Raw genomic sequence first — 22,724 nt, forward strand, 5'->3', positions numbered from 1 at the left:
GCAGAACAGAAGCCGTAAATTACAGTCCACATCACTTAGGTCTTGATGCAGATAGAGGTGGTACGGGTGAAAATGTCATTTTCACAGAATACGCAGGACAATACCTTGACTGAAACCACGATCTCGTGCGATCTGCCGCGAAGATACATGAGGATTTACTGCAATAGCGGCAAGTACATCAATGGCAACGTACTCATTTTGTACGACTCTTCTCCGGACACCATAGCGTCCACGCATGTTGCCTGTCTGCCGCAATCGTGCTGCTAATCTCCGCAGCAGATTGTGGGAAATAGCTTGTCGCTGTGGATAGCGTTCAGCGTATAATCGAGCTGCAGCCCTATAATTTTCCCGGCATTCCCCTAAAATAATGAGTATTTGGAATGCCTCCAAATTCGTATACCGCATGAGTGTTATTTACTACCGACACTTCCTACTACAATCACTCACACATCAACACAATCAAAGAAGTTTCACTGCTTGTGGAAGTTCGTATTCGTCCCGTTACGAGCTTGTAATGCACAGGGGTAGTAGAACTTAATGCATGACACCTTGTCCAGTACACGGACCACTTTAACTCACTGCAGAGGTTAATCACTCTCGGACTCTACACGGTTGTTACCTGTTTTGGCTACAGCATCGCTCTTTCTGCCCTCTGTCTGACATAGCAGCAATCGACTGTTTGAGGCCGCATAGACTGTTTTGAGTAAGGTCATGTACGTGTTAGCTACTGGATCTACAAGAGTACCACCACACAATCACTGGCAACGATAAATGAGTGTGCTGTTCGAAACAACAACAAACAAGCCCACAACACATGTTCCCGGATTTGGGAGATATTTCATATTGTACGTACGCACACAAGATACATCGCGCGTCTACTTCATTGTGGGTCTGGGCTACCCTTGGCTTAGGCCCCGAGTTAATCCTGCAAAGGGTCGGCAGTTGTTTGCCACGGCATGATTTGCACATACCCTCCCGGCATTCGCCTGGCGTGACTGGGGACACCCTCGCACCATCTGACTTTCACTTAGTAATGTGACCGTGTTGCTGCCAACGAGGAAGAAAGATGCCAACGTGTTTCCTCTCGACGTTTCTCCCATTGTGCGCTTGTTTCAATGGAGGCTAAACCAACCCCTCTTTCCATGTCAAATTTTGCAGATGACCCCCGCTCGTTCTTATTGACTCACCCTATATATATATATATATATTGATAAAAACGAAACATTCTACTCAAAATATAATATTAATTTGGAATAATTGCTTTTTGCTTTTATTGCTTTCAGATAATATCACTATTACAAGCCATAGGATAGTTCAATCCAAATATCCAAGACGAAGAAAACTGCAATAATTTCATCAGAGATAAATTACAACAGTATTCCACATTGATGTTCATACATGTTTATGTTCTCATAAAATTTTAATCTGTACCCAAATTCTGAATGTATTATTCGATTTGATTAATTACAATTCAATAAAATTAGAATAATTACATTATTTGGCTTTCATTATTTAATTAGACCGTTCAGACTGGAGCTTTTGTTCATTATAGTATTATGGATAGCCATCTACGGAATCTTATTAAGACTGACTGACAACACATTATACATATATATAAACCACGAAATTAATATGGACTGATCCAATGTAATCACTCCCTAACTGGCATAATGTGTGTCCCAGAATAATGAATAAATACAAAAGAAAACTAACCACCATAGTCCTTATGCATTGAATATATTGGTTGCATGTATTGCTACAATCTATCTTCTTTATAAATCAATTTCAAAGCAGTAGCCAACACTAAGCATCTCCGGCTATTACATCTAGCCATAGAAGAGAATACCATTACACTATAACTACTTCTCGATGATGATTCATGAAATATATACATATGAAATGCAGCTACAAATGAAAGAATATCTAAGGGACAGACTACTGGCATTACTACGGAACGCATTCTTAGCAATCTACATATCAAGACCTACAGTTGGGAGACAAAACATTTGTATGCATTTTATCAGCACCATCTCTCAATATAACCAAAATGATAATTACGAGTCAGTCTTGTTCTAGGAAGGAGAGCAAACTGAAGCTGAATTCCCATTGAACGGATACATGAGGCTAAATTATATTTCCCATGATTCCTCCTGATATTTATATAATAATAACTATTTCTCAATATGACGTAATGAAAATTATATTGATTCTGGCTGATAGGAAAACTGACAGCAGAAAGAAAATTTGTTCGAAATCAACATTATATCAAAACCGAATGTTATAAAGCTGTAACAACTGATTTCATTTTCTGGGAAAGAATAAAGAAGTGGAGACATTTCTAGGATATGGATAAGATGCGTGACGCAACACTAATTTAGTTACACATATCAATAACTTGAGACATTTGTATATTTAACTAAGTTGAAATTGTCATCACAGTTCCTACACATGCACTATATTATCACGGTAGCATTATGATTATAGCTCCGTCGCCATCTTGAGCTGACAACTTCAATCTCTGGTAATTAAATATAGCAAATTAGGCTACCTGAACTGCAGGTACTTTTACTCATAGGCATAGAAATCTTGACATAAGTGAGACTCCGACTCTGCTTTCCTCTCTTTCAGGGTGGGATTCCAATGATGTCCTGATTCCTACAAAGTGGCATCCATCGAACCAATAGGTCGATGGTGTAGCCGAAACAGGTTAGACAAAATTTTAACGGAAACCTCCTTAAACACCAAATGCAAAACAGGTTCAGCCGAGATGTTAATTTAGTCACAGGTTTAGGTCTAATTTGCAATAATTTCCGTCTTCATTTTTAAATTTTCAGGAGGTCCCTACCACCGACTCCTTGTTGATTGTATCATCTTCTTCTTATATATATATATATATATATATATATATATGGTGATCAGAAAAATGGAAACACCTATAGTTGGCAACAGTCAGATGTATGGGTAGCAGTGATGTCGTGGCGCCCGCAGCGCCGGACCGCTGGTGGTGGTGTGTTAGGTCGGTCTCCATACTACGTCAGGCGCAGTGGAACAGCAGTGTCCAGTGGCTGCAGCAGACGGAGGTAGTGTAAAATGGGAGACCTCTCAGATTTTCAAAGAGGGCAAATTGTTGGTGCGCGGTTATGTGGAGTGAGTGTGACGGCAGTGGCTACTGTGTTAGGTGTGTCGCGTGGGACAGTGTCGAAAGTGATGACGGCCTACACAACACACGGGAAAACCACATCGGGGAAGCGGAACAGTGGGCGGAAGAAAATCATGAGTGACAGTTCACGCCGGGTATTAAAGCGCATTGTCACGCAGAACCGTCGTGCCACTGCGGAGCAAGTGACGGAGGAACTCAATCAGCACCTCCCCCACCCTGTTTCGACAATCACAGTCCGCCGCGAATTACATGACATGAACTTACGGGGTCGTGTTGGACGGACCAAACCGCTCATCAGGGACCATAACGTTTTCGCACGCCGCAAATGGTGCCGCGACCATGCAACTTGGACCGTTGAGGACTGGAAACGTGTGATATGGTCAGATGAGTCATCCTTCACCCTATTCCCAACCACGGGCCGTGTTTGTGTGTGGAGAACGCCCAAAGAAGCTTGTGATCTGCAGTGTCTCCGCCCAACTGTGAAACATGGCGGCGGCTCGGTGGGCGGAGACACTGCAGATGGTGCGGCGGCGCCATATCATGGTTTTCATTGGGTCCTGTGGTCACACTTAGCGGACGAATCACTACCAACGATTATGTTGCAATTTTAGGAGACCACTTGCATCCTATAGTCCGGATGTTGTTCCCAGACAATGACGCCATCTTCCAGGATGATAATGCACCCATTCACACAGCTGGCGTTGTTGCAGCGTGGTTTGAGGAACATCGGGATGAAGTTCAACCCTCCCCTGGCCCGCCCAATCCCCAGATCTCAACATAATTGAACATCTGTGGTCCGTCTTGGAAACACGACTCCGGCGACGATTTCCACCTCCATCCTCTCTCACAGAACTGGCCGATGCCCTGCACGAGGAATGGTGTCAAATTCCACTTGCTACCACTCAAGACCTCTATGTCTCCATCCCATGTCGCATCAAGGCTGTTCTGAAGGCGAAAGGTGGCCCGACACCATATTAATCTGGTAAGTTGCAATTTCGTTCAGGTGTTTCCATTTTTCTGATCACCATCTGTATATAACATAACTACTTGCACACAGTAACTATATATGGTGATTATTTAGAAACACCTACGAATTATTCGCTATTGCAACCATGTATATCTTATTATTATTATTAAAATTGCATCCTATCCCTTTTCTGTTAAACTTTACCGTTCTAAAGACGTTCAGGATAATTTCACCTCTCTCGCTTATTGGGTCAGGTAAGAACAGACATAGCTTTCTAAACACAAGAGTAACGCATTACTTTTATTGATAGTTGAATAGCAACTGTCGTCATCAATCTCAAGCTTCATTAACACGAAGAAGATGATGCTAAATGCTCACTGACAACACCCATCGCAAACGCGAATTCTGGTAAGCATTGGAATATTATAAAACTTTACAGTGTACGTAATCCAATCTACAAATTTATTATTTACATCTTATGTCGGTCTTATGTACTAATTTACGCTATTTTGATGTTGCAGATTTATGAAAAATGAAATGAAATCTTTGGTGGAATGAAGAAAGTGGGAGAAAACGGGAGAACCCCGAGAAAACCCACGCACACGGTGTTTGTCCACCACAAAGTTCACATGGCGTGGGCTGGGATCGAACCCAGGACCCCTAGCACCAGAGGTGAACGCTCTACCACTGAGCCACCGCGGCCCCTCTGTTGCAGATTTAGTATAACTTGCCAATGTCAGTATTATCGCGGTGATCTTATACTAAAGTTTACGAAAGTGACATCACGCGTATTGGTTTGTTTACTTTCACACAAACAATAGCAAGTCAACAGTTTCCTACGGCTTAGGTCAAGAATAATAACCCAAAAGCAAGTATAGTGAATCAAAGAAAGAATCAATGGAAAATTAGCCTAACAACAAATACACTCCAATAAACATATTAACGGTATCAACGCTGCACTAATCAACTATACGGGGGCACATAATAGTAACACAGACAAAAAAAAAAAAAAAAAAATCAATGTACCGTTACCGATAAACCGGTACGTTACAAAATAAATTCACTTTAATAATAATAATAAAATCCACTTTCCAGGATTTTTTTCTCATAGAGCAGAAATCTGAAGAGCAGTTTATGACAACTGTCGAGCATTCAAAATTCTACACTATATGATTTTTTAAAAAATGCTATCCTACTTTCCCTTTAAAAATAAATAAATACATGAAATTATGGGAAATGTAGTAACGAGTTTTGCTAATGGACTATATTTGAATAACATTTACGCATGTAAGCTTATAAAAATGGCTTTAAATTTCACGGAAAATCTTTAAATAAAAATCAGAAGAAAGGATATTTCTTTACATCCCTGATTTATGGAAATTGTGCATAAGTTATCCCTTATTTTTAGAAATAACAGTTCAATATAAGGTTGCCAGATTTCCAGAAGCCCAAGTTCGTATATCCTTCGGGTTTGAGGACCAACAAACTAAATCTACGGGCTTAAATATAACCTATAATTATCTATGCCATTTACATCTATGTTGTACTTAGTCAGTGTAAATTATTTACAAGAATTAAATTTTCGTTGTAACCAAAGCCAAGGTTCACATTTCTTTCATTGTTGTGACGGATGTATTATCGCGCGGCACCAACACTATTTTTATTTAATGATTTGACAGATGTAAGAAACTAGTTTAGATAGAACGAAATACACTTCTTACTGCTAAGCACAAGCGATGAGAAGAAACAATTATCAGATTAAGATCACTTTAAGGTCATAGGTGATCTGGATTAACAATTTAAGCCTCTTGAAGAAGTATCTCAAAAGAGGCTGAAAAGAAAATGAGACGTTTTAAAATGAATAATATATTGATATTATATAATATTGATAGGGAAGAAAGTAATAATTGTTCTAAATTATGAAGTGCGTTTTTCGAGAAATCTATTCGAAATAATACAGTGTATTCTCGTTCGCTATACCAGTCAGTAATGAACATGTTGTACGAGCGTTTAGTGTAGTGGAAGCTTTATGGTCAAACGATAGAAACGGAATATGAAGAAAGCTGGTGATGGCCAAAATTTGTGTTCAGATGAATTTGAAGAGAACCTATCAAGACTTTCGCAAAATATTTATGGAAAACAGGACTCTTCTTCATGCATCAAAAAAGTGAAAAAATAAAGATAACCACTTACAATCATGTATTGGCTGGATGTAGTTTAGCGTTGCCTTTTGTACCGACGCACCATGATACGGGATCTACAATTTAAGATGGAATCTGAACCACCGTAACGCGTTAAAATTTCAAGGCTCTCCCAGCCACTATACCAGGAGAGAGGACTATGATCACTCATGTGTGTTATATTCATTTAATTTGGTACAGTAGAATATACTTTGGTTGGTAGTAACGGTAGTATTAGTATAACTAGTAATGGTTATTAGTGTTCGAAATAACGGTAATAGTAACATGAAAAAAAAACTTCGGTTTAAAATTAGTGTATTCTAATTACACAAATGTCATCTCCAGTCTTTCCTTTAGCACAATTTGTCAATCCTAGTTCAGTACCAACTTAAGAAGCCCTTAGAAGTTTCTCTGCAACCGCACTAAAAACAACTACATAATGATACATTAAAGCACTTTGAATATAGTTTAGCGTTTACTACTATCCACCTCTACAATCCTTTGTATAATTTGTTTTCTTTCAACATTCACATCCAATTCTCCTCCTTTTTAATATTTTTTCTTTTCTTTCCACATACATTTTTACTATTTCTAAATCTTTCATCAGACTTTCTAATCATCTCTGTTTCGGTCCACCTCTTTCTCTGTTAGACAATATTTTCTTACCTACATTTCTTTACCTGGGGAGGAGTAGTCTATTACCTTCCATTCTTCCTATTCCGTATGACAATTCCTAGCGAACGAACACATATTAATTCATAATTTCAATTCACAACACAGTTCCATCTGTGAATTGCAATAAACATACTGTAGAGGGCACTAGTGAGCCGCTACATCTATGTTCAGAGAGAAGTATCGATGTCAGGAAAAGACTGTGATACTAAGTGACAAGGTACAAGGATCAGTTGGTACACAACATATCTGTACTTATTACAGTACATTGAAAGCAGTAAATATTCAAAGTTGAACCGTCAGCAGGCCAGCCTCCTTGATTCAACGATGACACCACGTATTATCCTTAGAGACAAAGAAGACAGTCACTGCTCTTCCACCTGCTGATTAGCGAAGCATCGTGATTTCAGGAAGAGCGTCATTAACTAACGCAACCCGAAGGGTCAAGATCAGGACTATATGCTGTGGCATCACTTTGATGCCACTAGGTTTCTGTATTTTTTGTTGTACTTTTCGAGCCGAATGTAGTTTTTCGTTATCCTGTTGCAGGAATGCTTCCGCTTCAGCAATGCACGAGTTTTTGACTAGTGCAGCATACATCCGCTCCAACTGATTTGACTTAAAGGTCTATATTGATGATATGACTGTTAAGAATGAACTCGAAGTGATTCCTCATAGTTTCATCACACACAGAGCATGACTATGCTTGAAACGACCGTTTTGACGATCTGTTTCCGAAGTTGGCTACTACCAGCAAAGACTGACTGAAAATAATGTCGGATAGGTGGCCTCCGTGTTAAATAGTCCGCCTGCCACACTACATCTTGGGCTAATTTAATCTTATACTTAAGGTCGATCACGGTGTATATATGCGCATCCTCTTTGCGTTGTGAAAATATTGCAAGACTCACTTTTGTAACTAGTTCCTAAACAGAGCATTTTGTCTTTCCTCCTACTCATTACTATTAATTATGCAGTACTGGTTACCAGACGTTGTTGAGCACTCACTGTCACTGCCATTAAAAAATTGACTAAAGATCTGAAGATACAGACGGAGTGGCAGTCTCCGTGTTAAACAGTCCCCTCGCCACATAACTTACCTCTTGGGCTAGCTTAACCATGTACTTACGGTCGATAACGGCGTATACGCACCTATTGTTTGGGTTATGGAAATATTGCAAGACTCATGACTCAACTTGGAGCACTTTTGAGATATAATCAAATTATAGTAGACATCGTTATTAGTGCAATACTTCCGTGCAAAATGAAAATGCTGGTGGAAGGAAGTGCTTATCCACGCGATTATGATTGTAGCAGAGCTGTTGGTCTGTTTGAGTCAGGTCAAAGTATTACCAAGATTGCAAGAATGTCATTTTCCCGACTACAGAGAGCTGCCGTTTAAAAAAAATCACGATTCTGTGCGACAAGTGATTCTGGACATAACATTATGTGGGGAGAACGGAGAGCACGATATCATCCTCAGCACATCCATGAATGTGACAGGTATGGAGAGTCTTAAGTTACTGTATAGGCAGGCATAATGATAACGGAAGAACACTGCACATATCCATTGATAGAGATCGGCACGGGAGACTTGGGTTGTTCGATTCCCGTTAGGAGCTCATGTGATTTGAATCCCCGTTAAGATGTAGGCCCACGTCTTATATACTCTCACTGCTGAGAGGGCTCTAAACTCAAAACCAATTCAATCCGTGTCTGGAGAATAGTATTCCACCGAGATCGTGAAAGGATATGTTCGACTTTCCATGGTGCAGTAAATCCTGGTTTTATTAAGGTAGGTGACAATGAACACCCATATTTAACTGTCGAAACTGAAGAAACACTGAAGACTTGAGGACATAAAGCGTATAGATTGGCCAGGATATACCCCACATCTTAATCCATCGAACATGTCTGGGGTGCTTTTGGAAGACGAGCTGAATAGAACAATCCACCACCCGACATACTCCAGGCTCTCAAAACTGCCCTTAAAGAAGAATAGGACAACACACCCAGGCTCTCGTAATCTCTTGAACACTCATCGATAGCATGCCAGAGTGCAGGATGCTGTGCTATCTGAGGTGATTATACACCTTTCTGATGTGATCAGAGCCCCTGTACTTATGGCAACCTGTATTTCATGTCCTCTCTCCATATTGTTTCGGATCTTCCTTTTGATTTATCACGTCCTGCTTTACATTACTACGCTTCTGCTGATGACAACTTCGTGTCTTTGTCCTGGACGAATTCCACTTCTTTCGAAAGCTGATTCTCCCTGAATTTCGTTAGAATTTCTAATCTTAAGTTAGAACTTCTGATTTAGTTCCATCATTGAACCATTACCTATAATCTAAGTAATGAATATTCTAGCATACATGTAAAATAACACCAACAGGAATGAGAGATCTTAAGTAAACGCATTGTTACTATATTTGTCTATAGAAGTGGCTTTTAATTGTTAATCTGCGAAATCATTTTTACTGGTATCAAGACCTAGTATTTTACTAGGTCTTCCAAGATATCTCCGGCTTTTGCCAGTCCGCCAGTATCGCAAGGATTAAAACTACTGGTCTATAGCATATGTAACTACGGTCTGATTCTCAGTGGCAAGTTCTTTATGCTATGCGTCTGGGTATTGAAACCAAATCTAATCCTATAGTTATTATATCTAGTACAACATAAGCAAAAGTTTTTACATTTTTCATGCGTTATTGAAATAGTTTCTTTTATAATTATTATTTACCTGCATTTCTTCTTTCGAATTTCTTATGGCTCCATCTGAAGGAAGAACTGCCAACAACTGCCCCTTTCCCATGATTACAAAACTTTTGGAACTGTATGGCCAACATTGTCACAACACTGAAAACACAGATGAATAACATTTAAAAAATAAATAACAGATCCAAAGGATGTACAGACCTATAAAGATTTTTTTAAAATCAATATTCACTCGATATGCTACAAAAGTCCTCTTCAATGGAAATTTTCAGACTCCTCTGCCTTCTTTTTCAATCACAGAAATGGATTAAATGTCTAAAAACAAAGCTTATTCACAAATTCATCGTAACAAAACATTCCCTGCTGAACTCATAGGCCCTTTGCTCACCTCACTAATTTTTACGATTGAAAAAGAAGGTAGTGAGCCTTTTAAATACTTCGTTCAAAAAGAATTATATACAGCATTTCGATTAAGTCTATCGAAATGCGTGCTATTTATATAGAAATCTATAACTGCAAGCGCGAAATAGGAAACACAGATAATACGTCAGTTGATCACTAGAATCGACAACACTTACAGGCAATTTTCTATTTCCTTTTAAGATATTGTGCTTCACTTTTAGGCAATATAAACATAATATCAAAGAAATGCTTGATTTCAGAGAAACTAAAATATTAACTGGAAATCGTGTAAGAAAAAGTATAAATAAAAATATGACCAGGTGGTCGAAAGTAGTTATGAACTTCCAATAACGTATGGTTTCGTTAATTGTTCTTGTTGATTAGCGTCCGCGTCTTTTCGTGGGAGATCTCGGTTCGATTCCCGGCAGGAATTCATGTTTGGTTTCCACGTTAAGCTGTAGGTCCTGCCTCATATAGCCTCGCTGCTGAAAGGGACGCTAAACTGAAAATAAACTCAACTCAATTGATCTTGTGATATTTACTTTGGTGTGTGATGTCCGCGTCTCATTTACTATTATTTCTTCAACGAAACAAATTTTATTGTCGACAGCAATTAACGCATCTTAAATTTTACTGTGGACCGTACATGATATACACAAGCCTGGCGTGGTAAACTATAAAGACGTAGACAACCACATTTGCGTAACACTGTAACGATTCGGTTTTGATCATCGCACATTGTTATTCAGGTTGCACTCAGCTAACTGTGTCCAATCATGATTCAATTGTTTTGCTTTTAATAATAATTCATTTATTTCTCTTGTTTTCATTCTTGACTTCAATAACCTCATTCCAGTGCTTAGCTATTTGTGTGTTGAATTTTTACATTATCCTTGCTAAAGCTGTTTTGTTAACTATGTATTATTGACCATCTTGGTTTAAATTCACTTTTTCTTGCGCATGAACAAACGTTCAAGTATTAAAATTTAGGTAATTAAGCCACAATTGAAATTCTTATTAATGTTCATGTAATTACGTGCAACAGAAGAAACCTAAGAAAGCTGGAGTGTAAGCCGCAATATTTACGGTTCTAGCAAAGCATGAAATGTCTTTGTAGTTTAGTTTTTCTCTTGAAATCATTGTTAAACAGAAGGTCATTTCATTTAATATGTGCTTGGATATGAAACTTGATATTTTATAATTTTAATACTATAACCAAAATTTTTCTGCTTATTTATGTTTATTTCTCTTTTGTTTTTCTATCCACTTGTCAAATCACTCAGACAAGCAGGAAGAGAATAGCATTATGTCTACAAATGTAAATAATGTTTGTGTCCACTGTATAACGTCTACGTCATGTAATACTATGTATGCAACAAATTGTAACAAACTGTAACAACTTCCTACTTATTAATTCTCATGAACGTATTTGTCTGAAACTGACAATTTTCTGCACACTTCAAGTTGTTGGATTTGAGACACTATACGCAGTACTTTCCACGTTTTCAGTAATATCTCCTCCGTGGTGTATGAACTGAGAACTTTCTATTCTCAAGTCATTTGGTCTCTGTAACCTTATTGCTAGCAGACCAACACCACAGTTTTCAGAGCCAAGCCGCAACGTGAACTCTGCGCTCTACCCTTTGAGAAGTAATACTCTCAACTACCATTTATCCAATATCTAAGTTCTACTGGAAAAAATTCAGTGGATTTCGCTTCGAGTTTCATTATCGCTATCGTGAGTTACCAGGTTGTTATCAGGTTCAGAAGAGTTGAGTTGATTTTGAGTTTAACGTTCCTTTTCAGCAGCGAGGCTACATGAGACGTGGACCTACTGATTAACGTAGAATCCGAACCACATGAACTCCCACCCGGATTTGCCACGCCAAAGGCACGTATGCTAACCGCTTAGCAACAGAGGAGCTCCAGGTTCAGTAGAAGAAAGTTATCTACATCAACAGCAGCTCAATAAAAGAAACATGTTCCTTGTATTCACAACACTACATTACAACAAACATTCTCCATTTCCTCGATATTCACAGGAAGATTATTTATTCACATTTTAAATGATACTTATGTGTCACACAATACATATTTACCAAGAGACTTTAGGATTATCAATACTGGATTGGCACAGAACTTGTTCTTTATGGCACTGAATGTCGTTAGCGACTATGCTACGCGGGGACTGGAGGAAAGCTATGCGAGACAGTCGGATATATTCGATAAAGAAGAGAGCAAACCGAAAGTTCTCTTCAAATAAGAAATAATTTATTTATAAGCTGATGCGCGTATGCTGGGTCAAAGATAAGTCAAAGACAGTCAGGAGAGTTAAGGATGAGAATCTATAACAGAAAGTCTGCTAAACAGTGAAAAACTCATTCATGGAAAAGATACGAAGAATGATGACTGTGATATGGAGGTAACGGAAGTGGAAATGGAACTACTCAAAAGACAGAAGAAAAGGAAGGAAAGCAAGCAAATGGATACAGAAAGAAGAAGAGAAGATACCAACAACTAAATTAGACTGGACGAATGTGAAACCTAAAGGAGTTGAGAAACTCGAGAAGGAAAGTTGTTTTGAGGAGGAGAACGAAGAGAACAAACTTGACAAAGTTTTTTTTTTTTTTTTTTTTTTTTTTTTTTAAAGTTTTACGTCCTATGATTATGCTCTGAGAATAAGAGAGATGGTGAAGATGTTGGTGTACGAAATACGGAATAGAGAACACGGGAGAACCCGAAGAAAACCTACCAGACAGTGTCTGTTTACCAAAAATCTCATTTAGTACGAGCTGGGATCGAAGCAAGGACCCCACACACCAGATGAGAAGAAAGAAAGAAGCATTGCAAGAAGAAAGAAAGAACAATACGGAAGTGAAGGAGCATAGAAAACGCCTTAGGAAGAAGTGGAAAAGGATGAAAGAATATGCCGTTGCTTGTCGGAAGGTTAGAACCAGAGAATTTAGCCAGTATGAAACTGAGATTAACTGGAAGTCGTGGAAAACAAAAGTACATATAAAAATTTGGCCTGGAAAATAAAATGGTCGAAGGTACTTATGAACTTCCAAAAACGTATGTTTACGTTAACTGTTCTTGTATTATTTACTTTGATGTGTGATGTTCGCTTCTCATTTACTGTTATTTGTTTGTTAAGTTATTTTAGGATGAAAAGGAACTGGTGTATGAACAATTGAGTCTTTATTTATTTAAATTATTATTATTATTATTATTATTTTTTTTTTAGGATGAAAAGGAACTGGTGTATGAACAATTGAGTCTTTATTTATTTAAATTATTAATTTTTTTTTTTTTATCAAAATCTATCGCATAAAATTTTCTTTAATAGATCGAAGAAAAAACTTAACACAGGTGGATGTAATATTTTCACAGGGATTCCTTTTTTATTAGATGTAATTTAACGACTTTAACCATATTTAAAAGAATCTCCCACAGAAAAACATTTCCGAAGGGAGCTCATGTAGTTCGCATCCCACGTTAAGCTGTAGATCCACGCCTCCATATAGCCTCGCTGCTCAGCAGGACGCTAAAACTCTAATCTAACCAACCAACAGGATAAAAAAAAATATATATATATATTGAGGAATTCCACCTGAAACACATTGACGTAAATGGAAATTAACTAACCATATAGTACATTAAAAGAATTACCAGGGAAAGAACAATAGGTTCTGGGAGTGGTTTAACACTGAATATAAGACATTATGACATCAAGAAGTAGCTAAGAGATCAACCAAACTCTACTAGTTCTGATTTTGTTTCTCGGGGGATTTTTCACTTTCCTACCTTGCTTATAACTCAAATTTAGTCCCTTTTGGTATTTAATTTCTCGCTCTACGAGGACGATATAGGTTTCTACGCCACAAACAAAGCAACACATAAATCACAGTGAACATTAAAAGTAGGCACCACTTCTAGCGTTATTAATACCACCTCAATAGTCAGCTCTAAGTACAACTGACAGCCATTTCGACTTTTGGATTCAATTTAAGCTTAGCTTTCTTTTCGGCAGTGAGGCTACACGAGTCGTGGCCCTACACCTTAACGTGGGATTCGCATCACATGACCTGCCGTCTGGAATCGAACCGGCCGAAGATGCGTACGTTAACCATACAGCCACGATGGACCTTCATTCTGATCATTTACAATGAATATACGATATTGAAGTGTGTAACTTCCGATCTCATTAAAGCAGAAAAGTCAAGTAAAAAGTGGAAGAATATCTTCATCGGAATATTGTGAAGAACCGAATTTATTTAAAGTGTGGAATTTGAAAGTGTCAGTTTCAGCGAGTAATGATGGTGCTGAATGAACATTTTCGCCAATATGATCCATAGCATTCGAGTGAGGATTCACTTAAGGTGGATGTGTGAAATTCGGTATTTAAATTATTAACTAAAAGAAAGGAAATATATGTCTTGAGAGTTTTCGAAAATTCTACAGTATTCAAATACCAGATTCCTCATTCAGGTAAGAACCATACAGAAGGATTAGTTTCTCAAGTTAGAAGTGTCAAATTCAAATTCACTGTAATATTGACGATCTCGGTTTTGTATTCATTAATCTTCATTCTTCTCATGCGAAGAAGGATATTTCCGCTAGCATTAAAGTATTGAATTTGGAAACCAATGGTTAACACCCAAGAATTACTAACACGTCCAAACTACACGGATAAGTCGTAAGTCTTGCAATATTCTGGTACATAAAATATTTGTATCTGTTACAATACAATAAAACCCAGTTAACATTCAACATATAGGCCCTCGTGTTGAACTGTTTGCACTTTACTGCGAGTTGTTACATTTCACGCCAATACCACGTCTTGTCCTCAGAGGCAAAGAAGTCAGTCACTGGTTTTCCACCTTCTGCAGGCTGGAGAAGCATCGAGATTTCAAGAAGTGCGCTATAAACCAAATCACAAAGTCACCCAAAGGGGTAAGATCAGGACTATATGCTAAGTGCGCCAACATTTCGATGCTTTTTTTTCCTCGAGTCAAGTACGGTTTTGCGTTCTGCTGTTGCTGCAGGGCGCGCTTTCGGATCAGTAGTTCTTAAACGGAGTATTTTGTCCTTCCTCCAACTCATTACTACTAATTGTACAGATAATTTGTATTAAGATTTTGTTTGATGAGACTGAATCATCGACGCAAAACTACAGTTTTTAGGATTTTTGCAAAAACCATATCATCAGCACTTTAATTTATCTTAGCAGATTATATCTTTGTTTAAGTTATTTTGAAAGGTCTTATATCTGATATTCTGGAGATCCCCATAGCAGAACATGCCGCGATCTGTAATGTGTTCACAGAAAATTTGCCACGCGTGTGCAGAAGAATTACCAGAGGAAAAAAATAGCCAAGAGAAAAGTATAAAAACACGCCTCTATATGTAGATGTCTTAAATGCACGGACGACTCGCATAAATATAGTTTGAACTGTTTTTTACCTCGCGTAAAGCGTATGTTTAACAATCACAAATGTTTGTTCTGCCAAAACTGATTCCGGAGATTTCCGAGGCAAATACTCTGTTGTAGTAAAGCTAATGATGTTTTGTTTGAGTATAACATTGTCTGAGGCCATATGTGAAAGCTTGTGTTCAGTGGTTACAAATGAGATGGAGAAAAGGCCAGCAGATAAAGATGGACTTAGTGATGCTATTGGTACAACAGATCAGCTTACATACATTATCCTAAATGGACCCCCATCACGAAAGAAAAAAAAATCCATAAAGCTCCTCTCATTCCAATATACAGTGTATCCTATCATAAATATCTTAAATCTGCTTCATTTAGCGAAACTCTTTCAAAAAATGTGACGTCACAAGTTGTAACTCGAACTAGGGATACGGCTGAAAACTGTTTACCATGCTTCAAGTAATACTGTAATAAAAACATGATTGTATCATCTTGATTTTTTTATTTTGGAATTCCTGCAGAAAGTTTTGACTTACAAAAGCACATCGCAGAAAGAAAGAAAAAAAAAGTTCTGCTATCGGGCTGGAGACTTACAGAAGGAAATTTTTATATTATATTCAGACCGTATAATTTCAAGTAAGATGGCTCTTTCACTGTCATTCTTACTCAAGGTATTACCGCAGCGTAAATCCTGGATCGGAGAATTACTAAGCTACCTTCGTCATTTAACAGATCGATTACCTTTACACACACACACACAAGTACTGGGACAAACGAAACCTGCAAAGTTACGACAACGACGGCCTAAACTTAACTAATATTACTTCGATGGACTATAAAAAAATCATCACGATATTAAATACAGTAATATAAATTTCCAGCAAAAAACAACTGATGACTTAGATTCACTTATGCAGCATTAGAATATGAAACGTTCTGAATGTGGTTTAAACTACATTATTTCAACCTTACAAGTGATCCCCTAATCATAAATGACTACTTGTCAGGGGTTGGCAAAAAACAGTTTCTATTGAAAAAAAAAAAAAAAAAAAAAAAAACTTTGAATAACTTGCTTTATGTATTTATATTACATATGGACAGAAATAGGTTTGTTTCACCTTGGTGTTATTATGCAACAACGGGGTTAAGCTGGAATGGGTCACACAACCTTAAAGCACAATCCAAACCACTTCTCGGCTTACATCTGTGAGAAATTGTCCTCCATTTGGACTCAAAACCGAGACTAATTGGCCACAAATGCGATGAGTCTGCCGACTCACTCACGAAGGACTCCTGATAAAAATACATCGTACTGATCTTTACATACTTGGTAATATAATTGTCAAGAATCATTTCAGAAGGACAAAAAGACAACAGTCGCACAAATGAAACCATTATACAGAATTATACACAAATCGGGAAACTCCCGCCTTAGCCATTGGGAAAATCCTGTTATTACTTTAAATGCAAATCAATAATGGAAAAATACCATTATTACTTTAAATTCAAAACAATAACAAAAAAAAAAATCCCATTATTGCTTGGCATATAAAATTTTATGGTCAACGTATCATAATTAGTATAGTACTTTCGCTATCCTTATATACAGTTGCTGTCCAATATCGACACACCATGGGTGATGCAGCATGTCACCAAATTCAGTATGGGGGCTTATTTATGGCTGGTCGAAGGAAAGTCTGTAAGGGTGACAGTTCTGTTATTGCCTCATTTTCCTTTTTGTTATTTTTTTTTTTTTTAAACGACTGCATTAAAACGTAATACCTCAAGGGAAACATTTATGCTTATTGTGCTATACTGCTCTATTTTCGCGGCAAATACATTTACTATGTTTGAGTTACGGAAAGTAAAAGATAAGTGTTGTGAAAAGGATTTAAAAAGCATTAACAACAACCAAAAAAAAAAAAAAAAATTAAAATAAATAAATAAATAAATAAAAGGAAAATAGTCACTGACCATTAGATCCCTTTCTTGACAATTTGGAACGACATAGGGAACGTCGTACAAACATTGATGGATGGGTGTTGGCAGCGGGAGGGTTGTTCGTTGTCGTTTTTGGGTGCAGTTATGTGTTTCTTTTGGGGGGGAGAGGAAGGGACCGTGAATTTGAGTTTCTGAAAACGTATATCAGGAAAGCGAACGTAATATACTAAAACTGAGGTATTAAATTACAAATTTAGTATGTAGATTCAATTAATCATTCAATTAAATTAAAACTGAAAGTCCAATCCAAGTTAATGTTCGAAGCTACGTAGGCAGTAGATAAATTTTGCCAATTTCTATCAATAGATTTAAGCAACCTTGGTTAAGCAGAAATATACAATTTGGTTTCGTTTCGTATATTTAGGCTTAACATCCTTATGTAATACCTAGATTATTAAGAAAACTCGCTTAAAGTTACATCCCAATCGCTACTTGGTTTACACTAGAAATAAGAGTTGTGGTTCGACTGAGAATTGAATATAGGGCAACTTGATTAAAAGGTGAGGAGGTAAAACTAATGCAGATGGTTTGATATGTGGAAACGTCACCATGAAGTTCATACGGTTTAAAGCATTTTTCGTTTTTTTTTTCTTTCTTTTTTGTTTAAACTTTAAAAAAAAATACAGCTGGTTTAAATCAGCCAACCCTACTTCTGCCACATCGAAACAACTTACGAAAAGCTTAAACTGCGAAACAATTGCAACGTTTTCGGTATCTACAAGTTGAGGTAATTTAATTTTGGCAAAAAAAGCGCTGACGACAGAAGAAACACTAATTTCTAAGTAATTTAGAGCTTAAATATGAGAAGAAATTAAAGCACATACAAAAAAAAAAAAAAAAAAAATCGTCATAAAATATTCCCCCAAAAAGAGAGAATAGTTTTTGAATGACATAAAAGGCAAAAAGAAATTAAATGAAATGAAATATTCCACGATTATGCCCTTTAGGATAAGGGAGACGGATGATTAGGATAAGTGAATGAAGATGGAATAACTGGTGGAATAAGAATGTGAGACTCCGAGAAAATCCAGGAACTCTAGACTGTCTATCAGAGACTTATTTAGCCGAGGACCGAACCAGGCATTCCACACACTAGAGGTAAGCAATACTACTAACCCACCGTGTCTTCAAAAATCAGGCGCTTTTCCTAAAACAGTGAATGCTCAAGTGTTTGTTAGCTACAACTGATAGCACCCGCCGAAACATGTTCGAAACACTAGCGTTGGTATTTCCTTACTTCCTTTGTGGCAACATATCTAGTAAAACTGGAAAGTCGTTAAAAAGCTAATGTTTCTTGTATCACCCTTTAACTTATCTGCAGGGTTGGCAAAAACCATGGTTTTTATTGAAAAAACCAAAAAACCCGTTTTTTTTGTTTAAACCTTTTTTTTGTTGTTGTTGTTGTTTAAATAATTTGCTCTATATATTTATATCACATATGGACAGAAATAAGCTTGTTTCGCCTTGGTGGCGTAACAACCGGGTTATGCTGGGAGGGGTCACATGAGCTTAAACCGGAATCCAAACCGCTTCTCGGCTTACATTCAAAAGAAATTGTCCTCCATTTGAACTAGAAACCGGGACTAACTGGCCACAAATGCGATACGTCTGCTGACTCACTCACGAAGGACTCCTGATAAAAATACGTTGACTGATCTTTGCATATTTGTTAATATAATCTTCAAGAGTCATTAGGATAGAAGGACAAAAAGATAAACAATTGCACAACTGAAACCATTATACAGAATTACATATGGACAATTTCAAAGTGCTACAGCGTACAGAAGAATCAATTTAGTCCAAGTCAGTTCACTACGACTTTTATTAGTCCAAGTTAAAGAAATATAAAGACTTACTTTGCATATCAGTAAGAAAAGTGAATAAAGATACGAATTATTTGAGTACACTTTGGCTCTGAACCATTTATACATAAATAGTTTCCAAAGGTTCTTGTTATTTCAATAATTGCCTCTCGTGGGGTTTGCATGACCCCCCTCCCCAAAAACGTACGGCATTTCGATGTATTTAATCAATAGTAAACATTATTAAAACGAAATACAATGTTAAATTTTTCCTTTGGTTGCATAACAATAATAACAAACTATAAAAAAATCACAAAAGAAACATCCATAAAGTCACATAAAAAAAAGTTGCTTTTGTAATATAATCTCTTTGAGTAAAGAATGGGGAATTTAGGTCTGAATATAGTACGAATGACATATGGGAGTGAAATGTGAAACCCACAAATGTGTGTTCATCAAGATTTTACGAATAGTTACACTTTTACGAACATTTTTCGTATTTTGGTGTAAAGCAGTTGGTTTTTTTGAAAAAACAAGCTGGTTTAAACTAAGGTTTGAACCAGCTAACCCTGCTTATCTGTACCTCGTAAATGTCAACAGCACTTGTCCCTCCAGCTTCGCTGGCCCAAGCCGTGTAATACTCGCCCGCCTTTACTCGCTATCGCTCTCTACGATGCGCCGTAAAAGAAATTCCTTCGACCAACTATACCTAGTAAATAGGGTTGCTAACTCCTAAAATATAAAATCACCGATACCCGCTCATAATTCCCAAAACAGATTAAGAATAATTGTAAATTTTGAAACATTGTTGAGTCTGACAAAAATACTGGTCTACCGGTAAAATATCAACCAGTTGGCAACCCTACAACTGTACAATCGACAACAAAATAGAAGCTTTTAAGACATTATGTGACGCTTTTCTTCAAAAACACTTATGGACCCACATTTTAACCTGGAGTACTAATTGAGGTATCATCATTCGCCCAATGCACATATTCTGTAGAAGCATACCATATCCTGTAATTAACAAACAAAAACAAAACAAAACTAACTTACCGGCTTACTTTTGGCGCACCACTAAAAACAATTGCTGGAAAATTATAATTCTTTCACTACCCTTCTTATTGTCCCCTAAAAGGTCTTCCCTGGTCATGAAAATATCTCACTTGGCATAGATAAAATTCAAGGGGACCACCAGAAGGAACCGTCGAAAATTCGCATTATCTTACAATTTGCGCATAAATACGGATTCCAGATGTGGCATAAAAACCACGGTGCAAAAACAAACCAACCTGTGCTACATGGCCATTGAGGGTTAAGTTCCAAAGTTGGGCGTCCGTTTCCAGCAAATTTTTTAAAATTTACAGGAAAGATATAGATAATTTGATCGTTTGTGTGCTTGATAATATATAAGAGTCTCGAAAAATCTGTTTATTTGTTATATATAAGCGGTTGTAAACATGGGACTATACTGCGAGCGGAGGGAACTACTTGGCGCAAGGTAACAAAACAGTTGCATTGTGGGAAATAAATGTGCATTTATGTAATCAACATGGCGAATGTACAAGGGCAATGAAGTAACAGTTTCAACATTTGTGAAGCAATACGCTGATAACGAACAAAATCTTTTAAAAGTTTGTGAAGAGCACGGATTAATGAACCTAGTAACAAATTGCAGAAAGTGTGCAAAGGAGATAACAGCGAAAAAACGTAGCGAAAGCGGACGCCCAACATCGGAATAAATGCCGCCATTGACAAGCACGAACGCTACATAATCGAGTCTGGGTAGGCGAAGCTGGTGAGCCCGCGACATAGTGCGCGAGTGTTTCCAAAGAAAGAAAGCGCGTCAGCGATGGTCTGTGCGTAAGCGCGAGTAGTGAAAAGAACTGACTCTGGCAAATATACGAGTTTCAATAGCACCTGTCATAGTTTCAGGCTAGTAACGTTCCAGTCGTAAACATAAAATTCAGCTTCTGTACACTGTGCAGAAATATACCACTGGTGGAAAATAGCATCTAATAGAGTAATCTTTCATATGCACGCATTTCATCCGTCGTAAAGCACTTGAAATGATTTTACACTAGTAATTCTTCACTTGTAAACCTAAAATACAGCGGTATTACTTTCTATTTAATTGTCACCTACAGAAATTTGCTTCTTATGAACATGTTTTCTCATGCAAAGCATTGAATTTTACTGAACATCTTCCAAAATGTGGTGCGCCGGAACTACACCAAATTTAATTTTTCACGAATTATTGTTGATAATTTCCAATTTTGCTTATGACAACTAGGGTATTGACATGTCACTCAGGAAAAAAATACTTTGCAAAAGCATATAATCAGAGAAAGAAGTTAATTTCTGAACAACTATAGGCCTATTGTCTTCCCTTTTAAATTAACCCATATTAACCCATTACACCTTTGTGAATTAATGCACTTGTCTCACCTGCGGTTTCCTCAATTTACACCTAAACTAATTCACGCCGCACTATATCGTATAAGTTTCACATTTTTTTTAATTTAAAAAGAAAGAAGACTTCAAAAAATTGTTGTAAAATAGTACAAGGTAAAATATTTTGACATTCTTCAGACACTTCACAAAACATTCACAACAATTGAAATTATTATGAAAGTCCTTAAATATCATCATAAACTATATCAGGTTCATAACTTACAATACAATGTTTATATTCCTTCTCTTGGCAATTGTCAATTTAACATCTTCCTGTCAGCCTTCACCATATGCAGAGACCAAGGCTACACGGGGAGGGCAAGAGCAAATACTAGCAGCAAAGCAACAGCCTAGCAACACAGTGTTGGTCGCTCGATTTCGCTTGCATAAAATATCTCTCGATAAAATAAATTCCCTCAAAAACTGTATGTAAACGAGAAAGACTTAGGCCTCATTCTGTATCAACTTTCTCAAATCTGGCGAGGAAGCCTAATGCAATGCAAAACATACAAAAGTCAATTATAACATAACCGTTATGCCCACTATCGCAAGCTAAAGCGCACATTTTCATTCTGTTGACTCAAACCGGAACAGATAAAATATCGTGACTCAACTTCGCGATCGAAGCCAAACGCATTTTTTCCTTCTCGGTTCGGAATTTTACTTTTGCTTTGAATTAAATGTATCACTGTTAGTCTCATAGTAGATAATATTTAATGCCATTTGTTGGAAACTCATCGCATACATTGTATTGTGATCACGCAAGTCAATTTATAATTGGGCCTTTTATCTGTCTCATCATCACGAGAAGCAATTAAAATATTTTATATGAATTTTGAGCTTGAGTATCTACCGCAAGTTGGTCTTTTATTATTTCACTTTCACTAAAATGTACTTCAAAAATAGAGGATTCAAAATGTACTCCAAATATAGAACA

The 22,724-nt window shown here is 37.3% G+C and overlaps 1 protein-coding gene across 2 annotated transcripts in view; it reads right to left on the reverse strand.

The window, feature by feature from the left end:
• The window catches only part of LOC145676641 (uncharacterized), a 36,762-nt gene extending 14,597 nt beyond the window's left edge, over positions 1-22,165 (reverse strand). Inside the window, exons 1-2 of one of the 2 annotated variants that reach the window (XM_081747477.1) lie at positions 22,011-22,165; positions 9,723-9,838 (exon numbers count right to left, since the gene is read on the reverse strand). In XM_081747477.1, the coding sequence (XP_081603603.1) occupies positions 9,723-9,828 (106 nt within the window). In that variant the 5' untranslated portion in view covers positions 9,829-9,838; positions 22,011-22,165. Of the gene's footprint in view, positions 1-9,722; positions 9,839-21,781; positions 21,801-22,010 lie in introns of those variants that run through there. The other variant, XM_081747478.1, reaches the window with a different exon arrangement.
• Positions 22,166-22,724: the final 559 nt, after the last annotated feature.

The sequence above is a fragment of the Thermobia domestica genome, unplaced genomic scaffold, assembly GCF_964235325.1.
Source record: "Thermobia domestica unplaced genomic scaffold, izTheDome1.hap1.1 HAP1_SCAFFOLD_258, whole genome shotgun sequence".
Lineage (NCBI taxonomy): Eukaryota > Metazoa > Arthropoda > Insecta > Zygentoma > Lepismatidae > Thermobia > Thermobia domestica.